General features: G+C 56.3%; 1 protein-coding gene across 1 annotated transcript in view; it reads right to left on the reverse strand.

Annotated features, from left to right (window-relative positions):
- Nucleotides 1–303: 303 nt before the first annotated feature.
- CNIH3 (cornichon family AMPA receptor auxiliary protein 3) overlaps nucleotides 304–18,048 on the reverse strand; it is a 64,198-nt gene continuing 46,453 nt past the window's right edge. Inside the window, exons 5-7 of the mRNA XM_036277767.1 lie at nucleotides 8,978–9,090; nucleotides 4,580–4,723; nucleotides 304–1,011 (exon numbers count right to left, since the gene is read on the reverse strand). Coding sequence (XP_036133660.1) covers nucleotides 984–1,011; nucleotides 4,580–4,723; nucleotides 8,978–9,090 — 285 coding nt within the window. The 3' untranslated portion in view covers nucleotides 304–983. The remainder of the gene's footprint in view (nucleotides 1,012–4,579; nucleotides 4,724–8,977; nucleotides 9,091–18,048) is intronic.

Here is an 18,048-nt window from a genome sequence, read left to right on the forward strand (position 1 = left end):
AGAGAATGTCATATGGAAAATTCTAAATGAGCGAGCATCCTCGTGTTGAACTAGACAGTACGAACGACGCAGCGTCATAAAATGAAGCTGTAATTATGTTGTCTCATTTCCTAACTGCCAAATGCCCACAGTTCAGAGCAGCCACTCGCGTTTTCTGGTCTTAGAACACTTGGGGGTTCCGAAAACAACAAAGCTTTGATGGGTGCTGGCCCGTGAATTTGCAGTTGATGACCCCGTGATGGCTTTGTGTGGTCACACCTTGAATGTGTAGTAAATGTTTTTTTAAATCATTTTTCCCTATGAGTCCCTCTTCCCGGCCCACACCCACATCCACGACTTTGGGCTTAACTTATTGCTAACATATTGCCCCAAACCCAGCTCAAGATGTCCCTAAGCTGGGCTCTCATGGAACAAGCCATGAACACAGACGCCCCCGCAGGTCAAGGTCGGTCACAGCTGAAGGCGATCGCACACCTTCCAGACCCTTGGGTGAGGCGAAGGGCATGACCATGGCATGGATGAGACTTGAGGGCCTTGGGCAGCCCACATCCTTGAGGCCTGCAATGGGTCCCAAACACTCAGCCTCGACTCTGGGTCATTCTGTCCCTTAGCAGGCACCGTCCAGCCTTCCAGCACCTGCTCCCACGGTCCAGAAAAGCAGAGTGACCCTGTGGGAGTTGTTTGGTGAGTGGACTCAGGAAGCAGCAATTCCAGCTCAGGAGCTGCCCTGAGCCCCGCTGCCCAGAAGGGAGCTACATCCCGAGTGCAGCCGTCAGTGAGCGTGCAGCCTGGGGTACACGGGGCAGTGAACACGTTCGCAGTTAATTCGGCCCCGGCTTCCGCCCGGTCCCAGTCTGGTGCAGCCGGTGTCTGCAGGTCTCCTTCTCGCGCATCCCTCTGGTCCCTTCTCCAGTGGCCCGCAGAAGTGACTTCTCAGCCTGGGCTCACTCCCATCCAGTCTGATGACGCGCGTGGTCTTTGAGTTAAGAGCTCACTAAAGTGTAGATCATGCTGAATGAATGCAAAAGGAAGGGGGAGAGAAGGCATTAGTGGGGGCCCACAGAGGACTCGGACTGGCCTCAAAGAAGGACCCACCAAAAGCCAGACCCGTGTCATCCCTGTCGCTTTTACATTCCTGACCCATTTGTTAAACAGCATATTGTGTCTCTTAGATAAAAGAGGTGATTCTCTGAGCGCCTATGTTATCCTCATCAGGCTGATTATTAGGGCTGCTGGTCCTCTTTCCTGCACGGCAGGCAGCTCCTGGGGCGTGGGGGTGGGGGTCATGCACTGGAGTCTTTATCCCACCAGCTGCCAAGTGCTTACAGGATGGCCGTGCCCAGGGCTCCCGGCTTCTGCTGGGTGCCACGTTGGTGCCGGCTAATTCTGCACCAAAACACACTCTTTGTTGATTTGGCAGAAAGGAAAACAGCACCTTTTCACACAGTAGAGAGAAAAAAAGTATAATCTAAGAAACACCAAAGGAAAAAACCTGAAGCGTGTTACTGCTAACCCTGTCCAGCTGCAAAGCCCCAACAGGCTCTCCTGAGCGGCGGGAGCTCCAGTTTTGAGAACCTGTTCATTGAGCGCCTCCTGCAGCCAGCACCGTCCTCGGCTGGGAAACAGTGGTGGATGCACGGCCTGGGCTCGCCTTGGGGGAGTCCACAGCCACCCTAAGCACGATCGAGGGTTTAGTGAGCACCTCCTATGTGCCAGGCACAGCGGACACAGGTGACAGAAGCAGAGGAGGTCTCTACCATCAGGGAACCATACCCCTGGGCGGGAGCGCGGTGCTTCCTTAGGAAGATAACAGCCGCTGCACACTCTCGACTTGAAAAGGTCTTTCTATTGAGCAGGTGGACAGAGCCCACGCTGGACCAACCAGCTATTGTTCGTGTTAGTGTGAGTGTGTTAGCACCAGCACGATGAGTCCCCATCCTGTGCAACCTGCACACGTCTCCTGGTCCACGGGGCAACCTGAGGAGGGGGGGCTCCGGGGACGGAGATGGTCACTGCAGGACGGTGGGAAGAGCCCACGCTCTGGGACCAGGTAAGTAGCTAACTGTCAGCGAGGACCTTAGACACATCTGTCACCTCCCTGAGGCCCTCAGGAACCTCGAGCCGCGTTCAGAATTCCCAGCTGCTGTGGCAGGAGCCTATTTGCTCAGCTCAGACACAGCTCTCCGTGCCCATGGGTCCCCTCCCCTCCCTCAGCAGTGGCCTGGGTGGGCAGGTCTGTGCTCTCTACCAGCTCCGGATCTGAGGGGCCGGGAGCTCTTGAAGCAGCAGAAACAGGGCCTTTGATGAGCCCTGAAGAGCCGCCACGAGATCAGGTTCAACAGAGAAGGAGCCCTGGCAGCCGCCCAGGGTCCCGGCGAGGTCCTGGGTGCAGTTGTTTCCAATTTTGTTTTGGAAACAAAGTAATTAACGAATGTCACATGAGGCAGAGCCAAACTGCACTAAAGGACAGACAGACAAACAGAGCGCCAGGAACACCATCAGCTACTGAACAGTCACGCCCCATGGCCCCGCCCCATGGTCCCTGCAGACGGAGCCCCTGTGCTTTGTCTGAACTACGCCTTCTTCCTCACAGTGCCTGGGGCACAGCAGTTACTGCAGCAAAACTGAAGTGAGGAAGCCCCACAGGCTTGTCTCCCTCAGACTAAGGTGCACCCCAGGCTCGTGGGACAGGAGCCAGGGAAAGTCCTTGTTTGGCTGGCTTTGAGGAAGGGTCTGCTGCCTCTGGGGACAGACCACTGGTCTCTGACCGACGCGGGGACTGTCTGCAGGCCCACAGCAGAGGCTAACGCCCAGTGCAGAAGCCTAACCTGCACGTAAGCCCAGAAGTCGTGTCCCCGAGAGGGCTTGGGCTCCCCTCGACAGGGTTCCCACCCAGGAGCCAGCCCGAGCGAGCTCGAGAGGCCAGAGTTCAGACGGGGATTCAGAGGACTTGGGGGAACCTGCTGGCACCTCGGAAATCTCCAGACATGCTGCAGAGACCCTCAGGCTCTTTCCCAGTCAAAGCAGGCAATGTGCCAGGGCACCCCATCACCCAGGAGGGGGGAGGAGGTCACCCTGAGCTGTACCAAGCCCCGGCTCCAGGAAGCATGTGGGGGGATCACTGAATCCCCTCCAAGCCTCAGTTTGCCCAGGGAAAGCCACCCAGGGCCTCTGAGTCTTCTGGACACGGGATGGGGAGGGGAGAGGAGGCAGAAACAAGCAGCACCCAGGGTGGCGGGCACTGCCCTCAGGTGAGCTGCTGAGCCGCAAAATTCTGCATCCGCGATCTAAGCCCAGGAAGCTGCATTTTTAAGACGCATTCCCTCCTCACCCGACTGTGATGCAGGAACTCCAAAGACCACATGGGGTCAAGACCTTTCTAGAGGTTTCCTGAGACAGGCAGCAGCTAAGAGCTCAGTCTTTGGAATCGGAGTTGAGAGGGACTTACAGCTGTGACCCTATCAGCTGTCCCTGGGAACACAGTCTAATGACCTCCAGTCCCATTTCCTCATCGTGACAGCACTGAGCTCAGAGCCTGGACAGTACATGCTAGCTCTTGGACCAGGGCCGGGCCCATCTTTTTTTTTAATCCTCACCCAAGAACTTTTTTCCATTTATCTTCAGATAGAGTAGGAGGGATGGAAAGAAAAATATCGATGAGAGAGAGACACATCGATTGATTGCCTCCTACACGACCCCTACCGAGGCCCGGGACCAAACTGCAATCAAGGCACGTGTCCTTGACCGGAATCGAACCCACAACCCTTTGGTCTGTGGGCCGACGCTCTAACCACTGAAGCAAACCGGCCAGGGCGAGCCTGGCCCATCTTTAAATGCTGACACATGCAGCCTTTTCCCAGCCTGTTCTAGGCCAACCTACCCTGAGGTAGCCTTGAGTCTCACACCCCACCTTCCGCGTCCTCACCCGCTACTGCCAGCCAGGCCTTCTGGGGACAGTGCTGGGGGGCTTGGCAGGTAGCATGTCCCGCCCAGGTATCAACAGGATAGCGAGGTGACAGGTGAGGCACCTCCGACATGAGCCCAAGGGGGACAGGAAGAAGGAAGAGACGTTCCCAGCAAAGCCACTCTCTGAGGTATGAAACCCCAACACGGTCTGTTTATAGCCATCCGCTTAGCTAGGATGTTCCGAGTCAAGACATCAGAAGAGGGGAGATGCCCGAAACAGAATTGCAAAGTCAGCGTGTCTGACTTAATTAGAAGGGCGTTATGTAATATCGGGAGAATTGTACGTGTAAGCATTTAATGACCCACGGGGCCCTCTGTGAAGCGAGACTGCCGCGGGGTCTCTCCTGCGGTCCCGAGGATGCTGACCCGTGGGCCAGGGGGCGAGGGGTGATGCGGCTGTGCACCCAGGGCCGCAGGTGGCCTCATGGCAGAGCTGACCGCTGCTCAAGGCTGTGTCCTGGAAGGGAGCGGGCCTGCACTTCCCGAGGGTCTCCTAAGAGCTGTCGGTCGGGTGTGTTTGCCCTGGAGCCCGAAGGGGGTGTCTGCAGGCGAGGGCGGCCTGAAACCCCCCACTTGTGCGGGAATCAGACCCGCGGGAGGGGTGCACACTCACCAGTACAGGTAGTAGAAGAAGGACAGGAGGTAGAAGGCCAGCTTACACCAGGCCTCCTTCTGACAGTAACTCAAGGTGTCCGCGTTCATGACCACCGGCGGGTCGTAGGCTAGCTCGGAGCTGTCCGCTGGGCAGTGGAAGTACCTGCAGGGGAGGAGGACACGCGTCATTGGCTCCGAGGCTGGGAGGGGACGTCTGAGGTCACCTGGGCCGGGCCCTCCTGACCCTGGGCTGCCCTCCAGAAAGCTCTGCTAAGCAGTTGTCTGCCTTCTGCTCCAATCGCAGCAGAAACTGCTAACAAGGGCCCAGCCAGTGTCTTCCCGCGGATAGAAGCTCTCCAGATACTCAGATCTGCAGGCCTCCTGCTGACTCCACCCGTACAAAGTGCTCTGACAGAGGGAAACATGTCACTTGGTGGTACCTGGAAGGGGGCCTTTCTCCGGGTGTGTGGAGCAGGGGTCCACAGCAAGAATCCACGGTGTCTGTGGGTACAGGAGTGGGTAGACGGGAGCTGCCTCGAAGCCTCTGTACCCGCGTTCTACCTGAGTCATTAACTGCTTTGGATTGAACACTGCCCTCTACCCAGACCCTCTTAAATCCTGCAGGGTTGGGAGGGCGCTGGGTTTACAGTGGAGCAGTTTACAGGTACTTTTCTTCTCGATAGAAGGACCCAAAACAGCGAAAAGAACGCTGGCCATGATGGGAGAGAGCAGTCCCAGAGGGACACCGGGTGACAAAAAGACAGAGTGTGGAAGACAGGAGACAGGAGGAGCAAAGTCTGCAGGCTCCGAAATGCCATGTTCGCTCAAGGGGAACCGGCCCTGTTCGCCGGGGAGAGACACTCTCGGGCCCGGTGACACCCAGGCGCCCCTTTGGGAGTAGAAAGGCCGGGGGCCAGAGCTGCCCGGGGGACTGTCCTCCGGCCCCAGGGTATTGCCACTCTCAACACTGCCCCCGGGGCCTCTGCCACAGCCTCCGTCACGGGAACAAGCTGAGATCGCTCAGCGGCTGCTTCTCTGCCAGTCAAGGGAGTCCGGAGGCCAGGGTGCTTCCTGAGATTCTGGGATGGGCTGTGCTTCTGGACTGTGACGAGGACCAGGAGAGGGGCTCCGACCAGATTAATCACGCTGGCTTTGAGGAACATCCCTGGAACATAGCAACTCACAGAGCTGGTGTCCCGGCCCCTCTTCCTTCCCCTTCCCAGGGTGGCACCGACGTGACCTGTCATCGACACTATGCTAAGAGGGAATCACAAGCCACATCCAATGACATCGGCAAGCTCAGAGTCCTCCAGGCCACTCGCCGCTCCCCTTCCCAGAGGCAGATTTCAAAACCCATTTGCTTTGGCGGTGGCCTTGTTCCCAGGTGACCTCATTAGGTGGAGGCAAGGGCGTCAGGGTGCCAAGTGGCTCTGTGGGAAGAGCCAGGGTTCTGCTGCTCACTCGTCACCAGACTGACCTTCCTCGGGTCAGTCATTCCCCTCTCTGAGCCTCAACTTACCCATCTGCAAACTGGGGATGAAACTGCCCACCCCAAAGGACTAAAGTGACACTCATATGAGGTGACGGAGGAAAATCATCTGCATAGACGGGTGCTGAATAAAAGCTCTAGGGTTCTACTTTTATTTAAGCAAACAGCTGGCGCAGCAGGGGCTTGTCTGCATGGAAAACCGTCACCAGCCCGGACCTGTTGGGAGGAGGGGGTGGGGGGAACGGAAATGAACAAAAAGAGGGCGTTTAAGGAGCCTCGTTTTTAAAGGACCCCTCCCTCCTCATTCCTTGTTCTTTCATTTTCTGAGCGCTGAATGAATTGCCAGCTGAGGCTAGACCCTGTCTGGGATTTAAAAGAAGTAAGACAAGGTCGCTCCTGCAAGGAGATGCGGTGTTTCTCCCTCACACCAAGGCACCATTCCAAGTCCCAGGCACCGGCTGCCTCTCCCGCTCGCCTTTGGAGGGGCAGCAGCCCCGAGGAGCAGGGCACAAAACCAAGGGTTGTACATTCACTACCTCTCTGATACCCCGGCCTGACGGCACCCTGCTCCAGGGACCCTGGGGCAAACGCCCGTTAGAGAGGAGCCAGCACTCCGGGGCCGTGTGCCCGGTGACGAGGACTCAGACTACAATCCAGAGGCTGACCTCTGGCCCTGCTATGTCCTAGCTGAGTGACCCTGGGCAGTGACAACCTTTGTGAATCACTGTGTCCCCGTGTGTAAAACAGAAATGGAGCCCTACTCACCTGGTTGTTGTGGACGCTGGGGGAGGGGAGGCGTGGGAAGTGCCCGGGTGGGTATGCAGTACATTTCAACCCCCAGTGACTCTCTGACGTCTCTCTACGTTCAGATTGTAGTTGAGCACCGGTACTTAAAGCAGGACTTTCTATGTGACTGAAGCATTTTCCTTCCTGCCTAACCCTGTCCTCCTCTCCTGCTCTTGCTCAGGGGCAGCATCACCCACCCAGCACCCAGCTTAGGGGTTCCCTCTCCCACACTTCCTGCCCCCAGTTACTGGCCAAGGCCTGTCCACTTGACCTCCATGAATCCTCCCCTCTCTCCATTCCAACTTCCACTACTCGGTTCAAGCCTCCATTATGTCTTCACCTGCAATTTCATCATAACCTCCTAACTGGAGTTGTCCTCAAAATGTCACCTTAAACCCTCCTTCACACTGCTGCCAGGGTGCCCTCCCTAAAAGTCCCATTAGGTAATGCTGTGTCCTCTTCCCGAGCTTCTGAGGGCCGTCCAACCCTGCAGAATCAATCAACCCCAACTTGCCCATCACATCGTTTCAGACCTCCCCGCCGATCCCCGGCTGTCTGTCAACTCGTCTCTGCTCACTTCCTTCCAGCGACCCTCCGCCCAGCCACACCGAACAACTGCTGCTCCCCACACAGCCAATGCTCTCTGACCTCTGAGCCTTTGCCGATGCTGGTCCCTCAACCTGGAATGTGCTTTCCCAGAATTCCCAGCTTCACTCTTCCAGTCTAACTTAAACCCTCACTTCTCTACGCTGCTGCATGGATTCTTCATATAGCTCGTTAGATTTCCCTCTGCCTCTGGGGCGCATGTTCCTTTAGGGTAGAGATTACATTTTACATTCCTCTCGGACTCCCTCACAATGTCTGAAATGTGGCAAGTGTTCCCTATTTATTTGCTAAATGAAGGTGTGAATACTGAGGACATAACTAAATGCAGAATATATATATATATATATATATATATAGTTATTATTATTATTTTAATCCTCACTCAAGGGTATTTTTCCATTGATTTTCAGATAGAGTGTGAGGGAGGAAGAGAGAGAGAGAAACATCGATGTGAGAGAGACACACTGACTGGTTGTCTACCTCATGACCCCAACCAGGGCTGGGGATCGAATCGCAACCAAGGTACGTGCCCCTGACCAGAATCGAACCCGTGACTCTTTGGTCTGTGGGCTGATGCTCTAACTGCTGAGCCAAGTGCAGACTATATTTTATGGTAAAATGATGCTGCTGAGGTGTTTGGGGGACTATACCTCTGGGAGCGAGTGGTAAGGGGTAGTTAACTTATCTGCACAACTGCATTCTTTACTACTTTTGTAACCACCCCCTTCCTGCCTCCTATATCCACACGGTGACTGTATTTTTCACAAAGTCTAAATCACATGATCGGAGACATGGTCTCAGCAGAGAATAGTATATTTAAAATCAGAACTGTCCCAGAAAACCCAGCCCATCTGGCAGGTATTTGTTTATTTGTTTTTTAATTAAAATATAATTCACATACTAAAATAATTCAAGTATACAATTCTGTGGTTTTTAGCATATTAAAGTTGTACAACCACCACCAGAATCAAATCTCGGAACATTCTCATCACCCTAAAAACAAAACCTGTCCCCATGAGCCCTCCCCCACCGCCCTCCCCCCAGGCAACCACTGATCTACTTTCTGTCCCTATAGACTGGTGTATTTTGGACATCTCATGCAAATGGCCTTTTGTGACTGGCTTCTTTGCCTTATGCTTTTTTCAAGGTTCATTCATGTTGTAGCATGTATCAGCACTCCATTGCTTTCTATTGCCAGATAATACGCATTGTAAGGATACACCACATATTGTTTATCCACTCATCCGTTGACAAACATCGGGGTTGTTTCGACTTTGGGGCTACTTTGAATTATGCCGTAGCCGCTCTTCACTCTGCCCTGTGGGGCGAGGCTGTGCTTAGCGGAGCCTATACAAGGGCCTTCCCTTCCTGGACGTGCTGCCCGAGAACAGCCTGGGGAGAAGGCGCTGGAGAGAGCCTCTCCCAAGGGAAGAGAGGAGAGGACGGCTCTCGTGGCTGGTCACTGGGGGGACATCGCCTCTGGGCAGGGGCCCACGAAGCGGAGGGAAACGCCAGAGCCGTCGCAGGCAGACCTACCTCCAGAAGTGATAGAAGAGCAGAGGGACGTTCAGGCCCAGGGTGAGCCACTCCTGCGCACACAGGAACATGATGCAGAAGAGGCTGTGGATGGAGTACTCGGGCAGCACCAGCTGGAGAGGGAGCAGACGCAGGCTGAGTTAGACAGAGAACAGGCACCTCCGCCGCCTCCAACGTGCTGGGGACACAGAGCCTCTCCCTGAGCAGCGGCGTCACTGCCCAGAACTGTGATCCCATTCTGGTTGTTTCTCCTCTTCATGGTACCAGAGCCATGCTTCATGCCCAGTCCCTCACGGACACAGGGCCTCAGCACCCTACTTACCAGAACGGGGCACTGTTTCTGGGAGTCACCGTGGGGGACCACTGGAAGACTGGAAGAGGCCGTCCAGCCCTGTGAGGTCTGACTGAGGCAGGACCCCCAGGAGAAACACTGACAGGGGTTGTAGTGATCCCACAGGCACCTTGCTCCTGGTTTACGGTCCCGTGTCCCCTCCTAGAGGAACTCACAAACCTACAGCGAACGTGCGTGTACGTCAAACATGGGGGGGGGGGGGGCTGAGAAAGAGCATTTTGCTCGATGGCGGTGGATCAAGAAGAACCCAAGAGAAGGAACATGTCATGAGGACAAAAGAGGGAGCGTTTCGCCTCTGGAGGAAGGGCACAGTCCAGGCCAAGGAGGGTCACATGGTGGAAGGTGACCAGCAAGAAGACTGAGCTCCTCAACCCCCAATCCACCCACACAGGTGAAAACAGGTAAAGAGCTTCAGAGGACTGTGAGCGCTCCCAAGGGTGTTCCATATTCAGACATCAGAGTTGTCACAGATCAAAGTGACTGCGGAAGAGAAAGACGGCCTCTGGGCCAGCGTGAGGAGCCTGGAGACAGGGACACAAATGTGCCATCCTGCCCTGCCGGGGCGGCTCAGGGTTGAGTGTCAACCCACGCACCAAGAGGTCGCCGGTTCAATTCCTGGTCAGGGCACGTGCCCAGGTTGTGGGCCCGATCCCCAGTGGGGGGCCTGCAGGAGGCGGCCAGTTGATGTTCTCTCTCATCGATGTTTCTATCTCTCTCCCTCTCCCTTCCTCTTTCTCTAAAAGCAATAAAGAAAACAACAACAACAAATCATCTTTCCCAGTGGTATAGGAGTGTGTGTGTGTGTGTGTGTTAGCCTCTGTGTAGTGTTTAGACCATCTTGAATGCTTTAGCCTTCCTAGCAAAATCTCTGTAACCATCCTTTAAGGCCCATCTCAAACGCCACTTTCTTTTTTTTTTATCCTCACCCGAGGACACTTTTTCATTCTTTGTTCAGATAGAGCAGGAGGGAGAGAGAGAGAGAGAGAGAGAAACATCGATGTGAAAGGGACACATCGAGTGGCTGCCACCCGCACGACCAACCAGGGCCGGGGACAAACTGCAACTGAAGTACATGCCCTTAGCGGGAACTGAACCCGGGTCTCTCCGGACCGCAGGCCGACGCTCTAACCGCTGAGCCAAACCAGCCAGGGATCAAACGCCACTTTCTAACGGAAGCTCTGCCCACCCTACCGCACCCCACCCTGCAACTCGGCCCCACAGCGTGCTCTCCAACTCTCCGGGGGCTCCCGGCGACCTCGTCCCACCTCCTAGCATACGTGGCTCTGCTCCACTCGTCCAGAAGCTGTCTTGGCCCAGCTCTGGTCTTTTCTCATCTCCATTTGCCAAGTGCTTTTTTGCACTTAGTAGAGACTTAACACATCGATGAAATGATTTGAGCTGACCAATGGCACATGTCGCAGCATGGCCCGCTGACCTCAGGGATGCAGCCTGTGGTCACAAACCGAGCCCCTCTGGGTGAAAAACCAGCTCTCAACCCGCTTCACTTGGGTACGGAACGTGACTTTGGCCTCATTCATCTCCCGTTTCAGTCGGATGAGCTAGACTGCCCCAGACGCTAAATACGGGGGTGGGGGGGGGGGCACCCACTACATACGTGCAGGAACATGCATATGAGAAATGCATTTGTAACTCAGTGACATTGTCTTTATTCTCAAGTCCAGGGAAGAATGACTTGCATGGACCCACGTCTTAGAATTCTCGACAGAGACCCTGGAATCAATGGGAAAGAGCCACACTTCCAGTGTCATGACCTCAGGGGCGCACCGGGCACAGCCAGCCCCTCTGAGCCCCAGCCACCGGGGGGGGGGACGGTGTGTCCCCACTGCTTCTCCTCTCAGGTCACTGCAGCCACCCTCGACACCCCGTCTGCACCGGCCAAGGCACCACCCTGCCTGCTCTGGTTCAAAGGGAAAACCCCATCTCGGAACTGGAGATGCCAGCCCAGGAGGCGGGGGGGAGGTGGTGGGGGGGACATGCCTTGTGCTGTGCACACCCCTCCTCCTTCCGAACCATCCCTGTCAGCCGCTTACGGAGATAATTAACACGGTTCGAGACAGCCGCCCTAGGCCTGAGTCATCCGTGAGACACCGTCCCTGTCTCCAGCTCCAGTGACAAATCTGACTGATTACAGCTTGGATTTCAGGTCTCCCTGTTAATCACCACCGCTTCTTCCCTCTTCGGGGCTGATAGAGAGTGGAAGCCGCAACCTCCGGAGCACCGCGGATGCGTCACTGTCACCACGCTGAGGAAAACCGCTTCACGGGGGCCAGCGGGTCCTGGAAGACCCGGCCGGCTGGGGGAGGGGTGGGAAAAGCTGAAGAAGTCATCCTGTTCTCTGGGGGGCTTCTCCCGATGGCCTCTCACTGTCGCGGAACAGGGCCCTTCCAAGTGGGAGAGGCCCCTCCAATTCATCGGGGGGGACTCTGGGGGGTTTGGGGAGCAGGGCTTTGCTGTCCTGCCTGCGACGGTGTGGAGAATGGAGGGCAACCATTCCTCCGGGCCAACTGACAACAGCCAGGCCATCTGCCCCGGGCTCAGGTGGGCAGGGCCACCCCCGTGCCTCTGGGAACAGGGAGGCCGTTTCCAGGCCCCGCCCTCGGCTGGGCTGAAGGGCGGGAGCAGGCTGAGAGCAGAGAAGGCCAATGCTAAGCATTCCGGGGTCTCTCTCTCCTCTCTCCCCTCTGACAGAGCAAAAAGCATTTAGGGTGGTGGGTTCTCCATCATCCTGAAGCCATATGTGAAGGAGAGAGGCCCCAGGGTGACCGGTGATGGACACGGAGCACGAGTGAGCAAGAAGCTTGGGTTATTTTAAGCTGCTGAGATTTGAGTTATTTCTTCCCGTGGCCCGTTTAACCTGTCTTGTGACACAGGGTGAGTATCAGAAGGTCAGCAGTGTTCATCTCGTCACCTCCCCTGACCACCGGCAGCCACGCCTTCCTTCCACGGCCCTGGACACGCTTTGGCAGGGGCTGGATGACCACCAGGCAGGGGTAATGCCTATTCACCTGTGGGGACAGGTGGACTAGATGGCCCCTCCCAACCCTGAGCTTATCTGTTACATAGAGTCCGCCCCAGAATCCACCAAACGAACTAGAAACGCCGACTGGAGCACTGACCAGACCCCGGCCCTGAGTCACCCCTCAGCCCTGGAGAACACTGGGTTTTTGCTAAGAGAAGCTGCTGAATGGTGCAAATCTCTCTTTCACACGACAGACGAACTATTTCACCCAAGCGCCAGCCTACTGACTGCCCGTGTCTCATTATACTCTACTCTACAGCGTTATAAATATTAAGTGGCCTCGGTATAGGTATTGTGGTTGCTGAGAAGGCTGCAACTCTCTCCGACCAGGGCCCACGGGAGGTTCTCTGATGAAGGCGGAATCGAGGGGAGTTTGAAAGGATGAGTCAAACCTGATCCTGCGAGGGAGCCAGAGGTCGGTGTTTGGGGAGGAAAAACCAAGAGGGTAGGAACAGACAGATGACAGCCACTGCCTGGGTGGGCCCCGCAGCGCCGTGAGGAAGGGCCACAACCACCACAGCTGACAGGAGCCAAATCGGGTGTGTTCACCTTGCTCCCTCCTGCAAGGACCGGTGCTGGCGCCTCTGTGGGTCACCGTCATCAGCTGAAGTGTCACCTGCCCCGAGAGTAATGACAACACTCCCTCCTCTCCTACCCCCTGCTCTGACGCATGGCAGAGCTCCGATGCCAGGGAAGTTCTCAGAGCACACCAGCATAGCTCATGCACTTGGTACAGAAGATCTCAGAGATTTCTCCACTGCCCAGCGTCTCCCATCTTCGATGAGGGTACACGTGGCCCGGGGTGAGGACCACCTGTCCTGACCTCCTGTTCAGATTCTCGCCCTCAATTTCCACTTCCAGGCAGACACGCCCCCACCTCGGCTCCTCCCAGCACCTGTCAGCCCCATCGCCCGAATTCCCGGTCTCTCTACCAACACCCCTCTCCGACTCCCCGACTCCTCGGTCTCGCCATTTGCAGACCCGTTTCCAACCTTGCCATTTCTCTTCACAGACACTTGCAATGGTTCTTCCTCATTTGTCTATTTAGTTCTTAATCTTACCCGAGGATACTTTTCCATTGATTTTTTAGATAGAGTGGAAGGGAGGGAGGGAGAGGGAGAGAAACATCGATGGGAAAGAGATATCAATTGGTTGCTTCCTGCATGACCCCAACAGGGGCCGGGGATTGAACCTGCAACCCAGGTACATGCCTTTGGTTGGGAATTGAACCCTGGACCATGGGCTGATGCTTTAACTACTGAGCCAAACCAGCCAGGGCTGTTTTGCCTTTTTATTTCAACTGCCTCCTACTGGTCTGGGCCCCTGCACCTCCTCCCAAGGCTGGTACAAGAACCTTCCAGCAGGTTCCGTCCCTGTGCCCATGCTCCTGCCATCCAGAGAGCAGCCGCCTCCTCTGCCCGGTGGGCACCACACCCGGCTCAGCTCTCAGCCTTCACCACATCCTTGTTTTCCCAGGAACTTAATTAAATGTTCGTTGCATTTTATGTTTGTTCAAATGTTGTTATTTCTATTTATGCATCTTCCCAATCCATTCATTCACTGCGGTAGCCCACAGGTGATTCTGCACATTATATTTATATATTATGGAGACTACTGCACTGATGAACCAATCTCTGCCTCATTTCACTGCTGCATGGACGGAGCCTGGAGAGCCAGGGGGAGCTCTTCTCACCCCCCTGGAAAGGGGTAGAGAGGGGACGTTGGAGCTGAGGGGAAGGAATGACACTCCTGGGGGAGAAAGGAGATTCCCAAGAGGAGGGGCCGGGGAAGACGGCAGAAATGGAGGAGATGGCAGGAGCCTGTCGGGCTGCAGGCCTGCTCCTGGCCGCCACCATGCACGCCAGGAACAGGTTCTGAGGGCTCATACGACACGCCTGGGACCAAACACACAGAATCAAGTCCCAGAAGCCGCGAAGAAGGCCCCAGGGATGACCGGAGCGCGAAGGGAGCGGCAGGTGTGAGACCCAGGGTCCCCACCCACCTCTGAATGGGCCCTGTGGACTCGGACAAGCTTGTCTGCTGCAACCACATTGGGCTAAAACTAGGAGCCCACTGCCTCCGAGTGTCATATACAGTCTCACCAGTTACACTGTGCAGCGTGTGACGCCCAGGAAGCAGCGGACCACGCTGGGCCTTGCTCTCCGCATCTGGAGGTGCCAACAAGTGCACCCTCCCCGAGGCTGCTGCTGCAGGGACAGGACTGGCGGCACCCCCGGAGGGAAGAGGCACCGAGCACACAACTGTGACGACCGCGACCATTAGGACTCGCCAGCTAACGGCCATTCCCAGGTAGGTAGCTTGTCGCTCTTCCCCTGGAAGGATGTCAAACGGCCCAGAACAAAAGTTGGCTGATCTCCACCCAGTCCCTTCTGACCTCCCCACCCCCCACCCCCGATTAAACCCAACTCCCAGCTTCCCCGAGTGGGAAGGAAAACCACAGACTGTTTAATAGTCTGCTTCTCAAACCATAAAACCCCAGTCTCTGCCTGTTTTCAGCAACACTAATCCAGTTCCCACGTGTCTGCCCTGAAGTTTATCCGGCCCCAGGTGCCAACGAGCGTGAAGAAGAAAAGGATAATGTCTCTTTTATTGGAGTCCCAACGATGCTGCCCCGACCCTGAAACAGGAGCCGTCTAGGATGAGCAGGGCAGAGGGACTTTCTCATCAATGCCAGGCATGGGGACCCCTTCTCCCTTTGTCCCCAAATGAACAATTGGGCCTGAGTCCCGTGGGTGGAGGGGAAAGGACGGCGTGCCGGGGAACCTGGGGTTTTGCTAAGCTGGACGACTGTGAGAAAAGCATCCCGAGCACCGTCAGGAAACATTCTGATCCCTTTGCCCGAAGGCGGCCACTCTCTCTTTAATTGCTCTGAGCAAAACTCTCCTTGAGACAGCTGCCCCCCAGCAGTCAGACCGGGTGGGGACGGCAGCCGCCTCTCGGGCTTCCCTGAGGGCCTCGGACACCCTCCGGAGGGGGACCCGGCCTCAACTGGCAGGATCAGCAGACACCCCAACAGCCAGCACTTGGGATGGGCTCACTTGAGTATTGCCCATCTGATGGTGCGGGCATGTTAAATCGTTTGGCCTCCTGGATTCCTAACAGAGCTTATCAAATATTTTAAGGGGCGAGCAGATGACTCTAGTACATAAGCAACTTTGCACCGAATCACCTCGTCCAGAATGTAATTAAAAAGTCGGCGTAACATTGATCAAGCCAGTTATACAGACATCAGGGCGGTGGAGGCGGCCCTCAGCTCCCCCGCGGGCTCTCTCCTAAATGCCTGGGCCAAGAGCTGCTTTGACCTTGTCATGGGCAGGGTCACCCCTGGTTGACCCTGAGGACGGCGCGAGGAAACCAGGCACAGATGAGTCTCCCTGCGGGCCTGTCCCTGTGCGCCAGGAACACAGGAAACTGGAGGGGTGGCAAGAGAGGGAAGTCCTGCCTCAGTGACCAGGACCTGAAGGCGGAAGACTTCTCCCCGGCCCGGGAAGGCCGGAGGTCACTGAGGACGCAGAGGTGGGGCAGGGGCCAGAGTGCTGTTTCCAGCCTCCTAGGGGCGTCCTCTCCAGGCCTCCTACTTCCCAGCCCCCCGGGCATCTGGTTCCCCCACCCTCCCCTTCGCCACCCTCCCGGACACGTTCAGTCTGCCCTGGGGAAGCTCTGCTGCTTTCTCGGCACCCGCGTGGACTCACCTCTACCTCTGCCGGGGACAGGACAGGGGATAAGGCCCAGGGAGAGAAGGGGGGACAAGCCCACACCCCCAGTGCTCACTGCTCCTGGCTACCAAGAAATTGCCCTGCCTGGTCACATGCTCCAGACACGCCCTGCCCCATGGACTGCGGCCTCCCTCCCTCCCTCCCTCCCTGCCCAGAGCCCCGGGAGCTGCCTGGTCCTTCCTGTCCTGACTGCTCCTTGGGGACCAGCTCTCAGCCTGATTGACACCCCTGGGCTCTGGTACCTCTAGTCTCACTCCCGCTTCCCAAGGCCCTCGGCATCAGCTGTGCCATGTGCGGGGACAATGGCCAACCAGGAAATCCTCCCTCTTTGATCCGGGAGGAAATGTGGGTGCAGAGCACCCAGAGGAAGAAGGTCCCTTCCACCGGAACTTGCAGGGGTCGCAGCTTTGTTTCGGGGGGAAGAGATGGCAGAATGGGTTTGCTCACTGGCCCGGGCCCTGCCCCTCCCCGCCCGCCTGCCCCCTTTCTTTAAGCTTCTCCATGACCTAGCAGTGGTTCTCAAACTTCTGAATCACCTGGATTTTGCTAAATCACAGGTGGCTGGGCCCCTCCCCCGGAGTTCCAGATCTAGGTCTGAGTTCAGCCTGGGAGTCAGCTTTTGTAACCAGTGCCCTGGTGAACCACTGAGAACCTGGCTCCTCCGAGTGGGGCCCCAGGACCAGCATCGCCAGCATCAGAATCGCCCCAGGCCTTTGTTTAAAATGCAGATTCCTGGGTCCCACCCCAGTCCACTGCGCTGGACCATGTGGACCAGCAAAGTCCAGAGGCAGCCCAGGTGGTCTTGGTAAACATTTGAGCTGCGAGGTTTGAGGAGCACACGAGGCAGACACTTCCTTTCTGAAGACGCTGGTCCCAGTCCTCACCCTGCGGTGGCAACGGTCCTGCGATCACAATGTGTTGTCACTGACGGCTGCTCACGGACTCGAGTCTGGACAGGCAGCATCTGCGGGTAAGAGCTGCAGTGTCCCGTCCTCCAGCTCTCCCAGCCATGGCCACGTAGAAGAACCCCCCCCCCCAAAAGCTCCCTGAGTCCCCAAGGCCGGCAGTCTCTGTTCCTGAAGAGGAGGCCATGGCATCGTCCTGAGGTGAGGTCAGCTCTCCAGGTCCTTCTGTCTCAGGAAGCCACCGCCCCTAGTCCCCACCCTCTTCTGCCTGGCCTCGGCAGGCCACCTCCGCACCTCACCCTCACGAGCTCCTTCTACCTGTCTCTGGCCTTCCTTGAGCCTCAATGGCTTTTCCTGGGAAGTGACTGGTTCCTTTTGGGACCAAACCTTGGGTTCTGGCCCCGCCCTGGCCACACCTCCCAGCTTGTCTTTCACCGGTTTTCATTCATCTTCAAGACTCACTTGGATTTCAAAATCCTCTCCAACGGCTTCCTCACTCACTTGTTAAATTGCTGAACTACCTACTGAGCGCACTTAGAGAGGAGGTGAGAAGAAAAACCCTCTCTCATCAGGCATATTTTGGAAGGGACAAAATTCTCCCACAACTTGCTGGCAATCCAGAGACGTCGTAAGTTGACACCAGCAGGTGCTCACTCCTTTTCCTGCTTTTCGGCCAGGGCTCTGGGGGTAGGAATCGTGTTCAGACTATGGGGCAATGATTAGGCAGAAGCTGATTATTTGAGAGGAAAAACTGACAGAAGAGAATGTTCTGGAAAGAGAAGGGCAGAGGGGTGAGGGTTTAGCCAGCCTTCCAGATATTTAACAGCAGCAGTTAGCAGCCGTCTAGCCAGGGGAGGCTGCCATGAAAAGGTGGGAGCATCGTGGATTCCACGGCCACACAAAATAGGAACCAAAGCGCCAACAGAGGCAGCGAGCAGGCCACGGGGGGCCGCAGGGGAGGAGAGAGAAGCGATCCTTCTGAGGGAGGAAGGAGAATGGCCTCCGAGCTGGGAGTTGGAAGGACAGCGGGCAGAGGC

The sequence above is a fragment of the Molossus molossus genome, unplaced genomic scaffold (assembly GCF_014108415.1).
Source record: "Molossus molossus isolate mMolMol1 unplaced genomic scaffold, mMolMol1.p scaffold_m16_p_23, whole genome shotgun sequence".
Taxonomy (NCBI): Eukaryota; Metazoa; Chordata; class Mammalia; order Chiroptera; family Molossidae; genus Molossus; species Molossus molossus.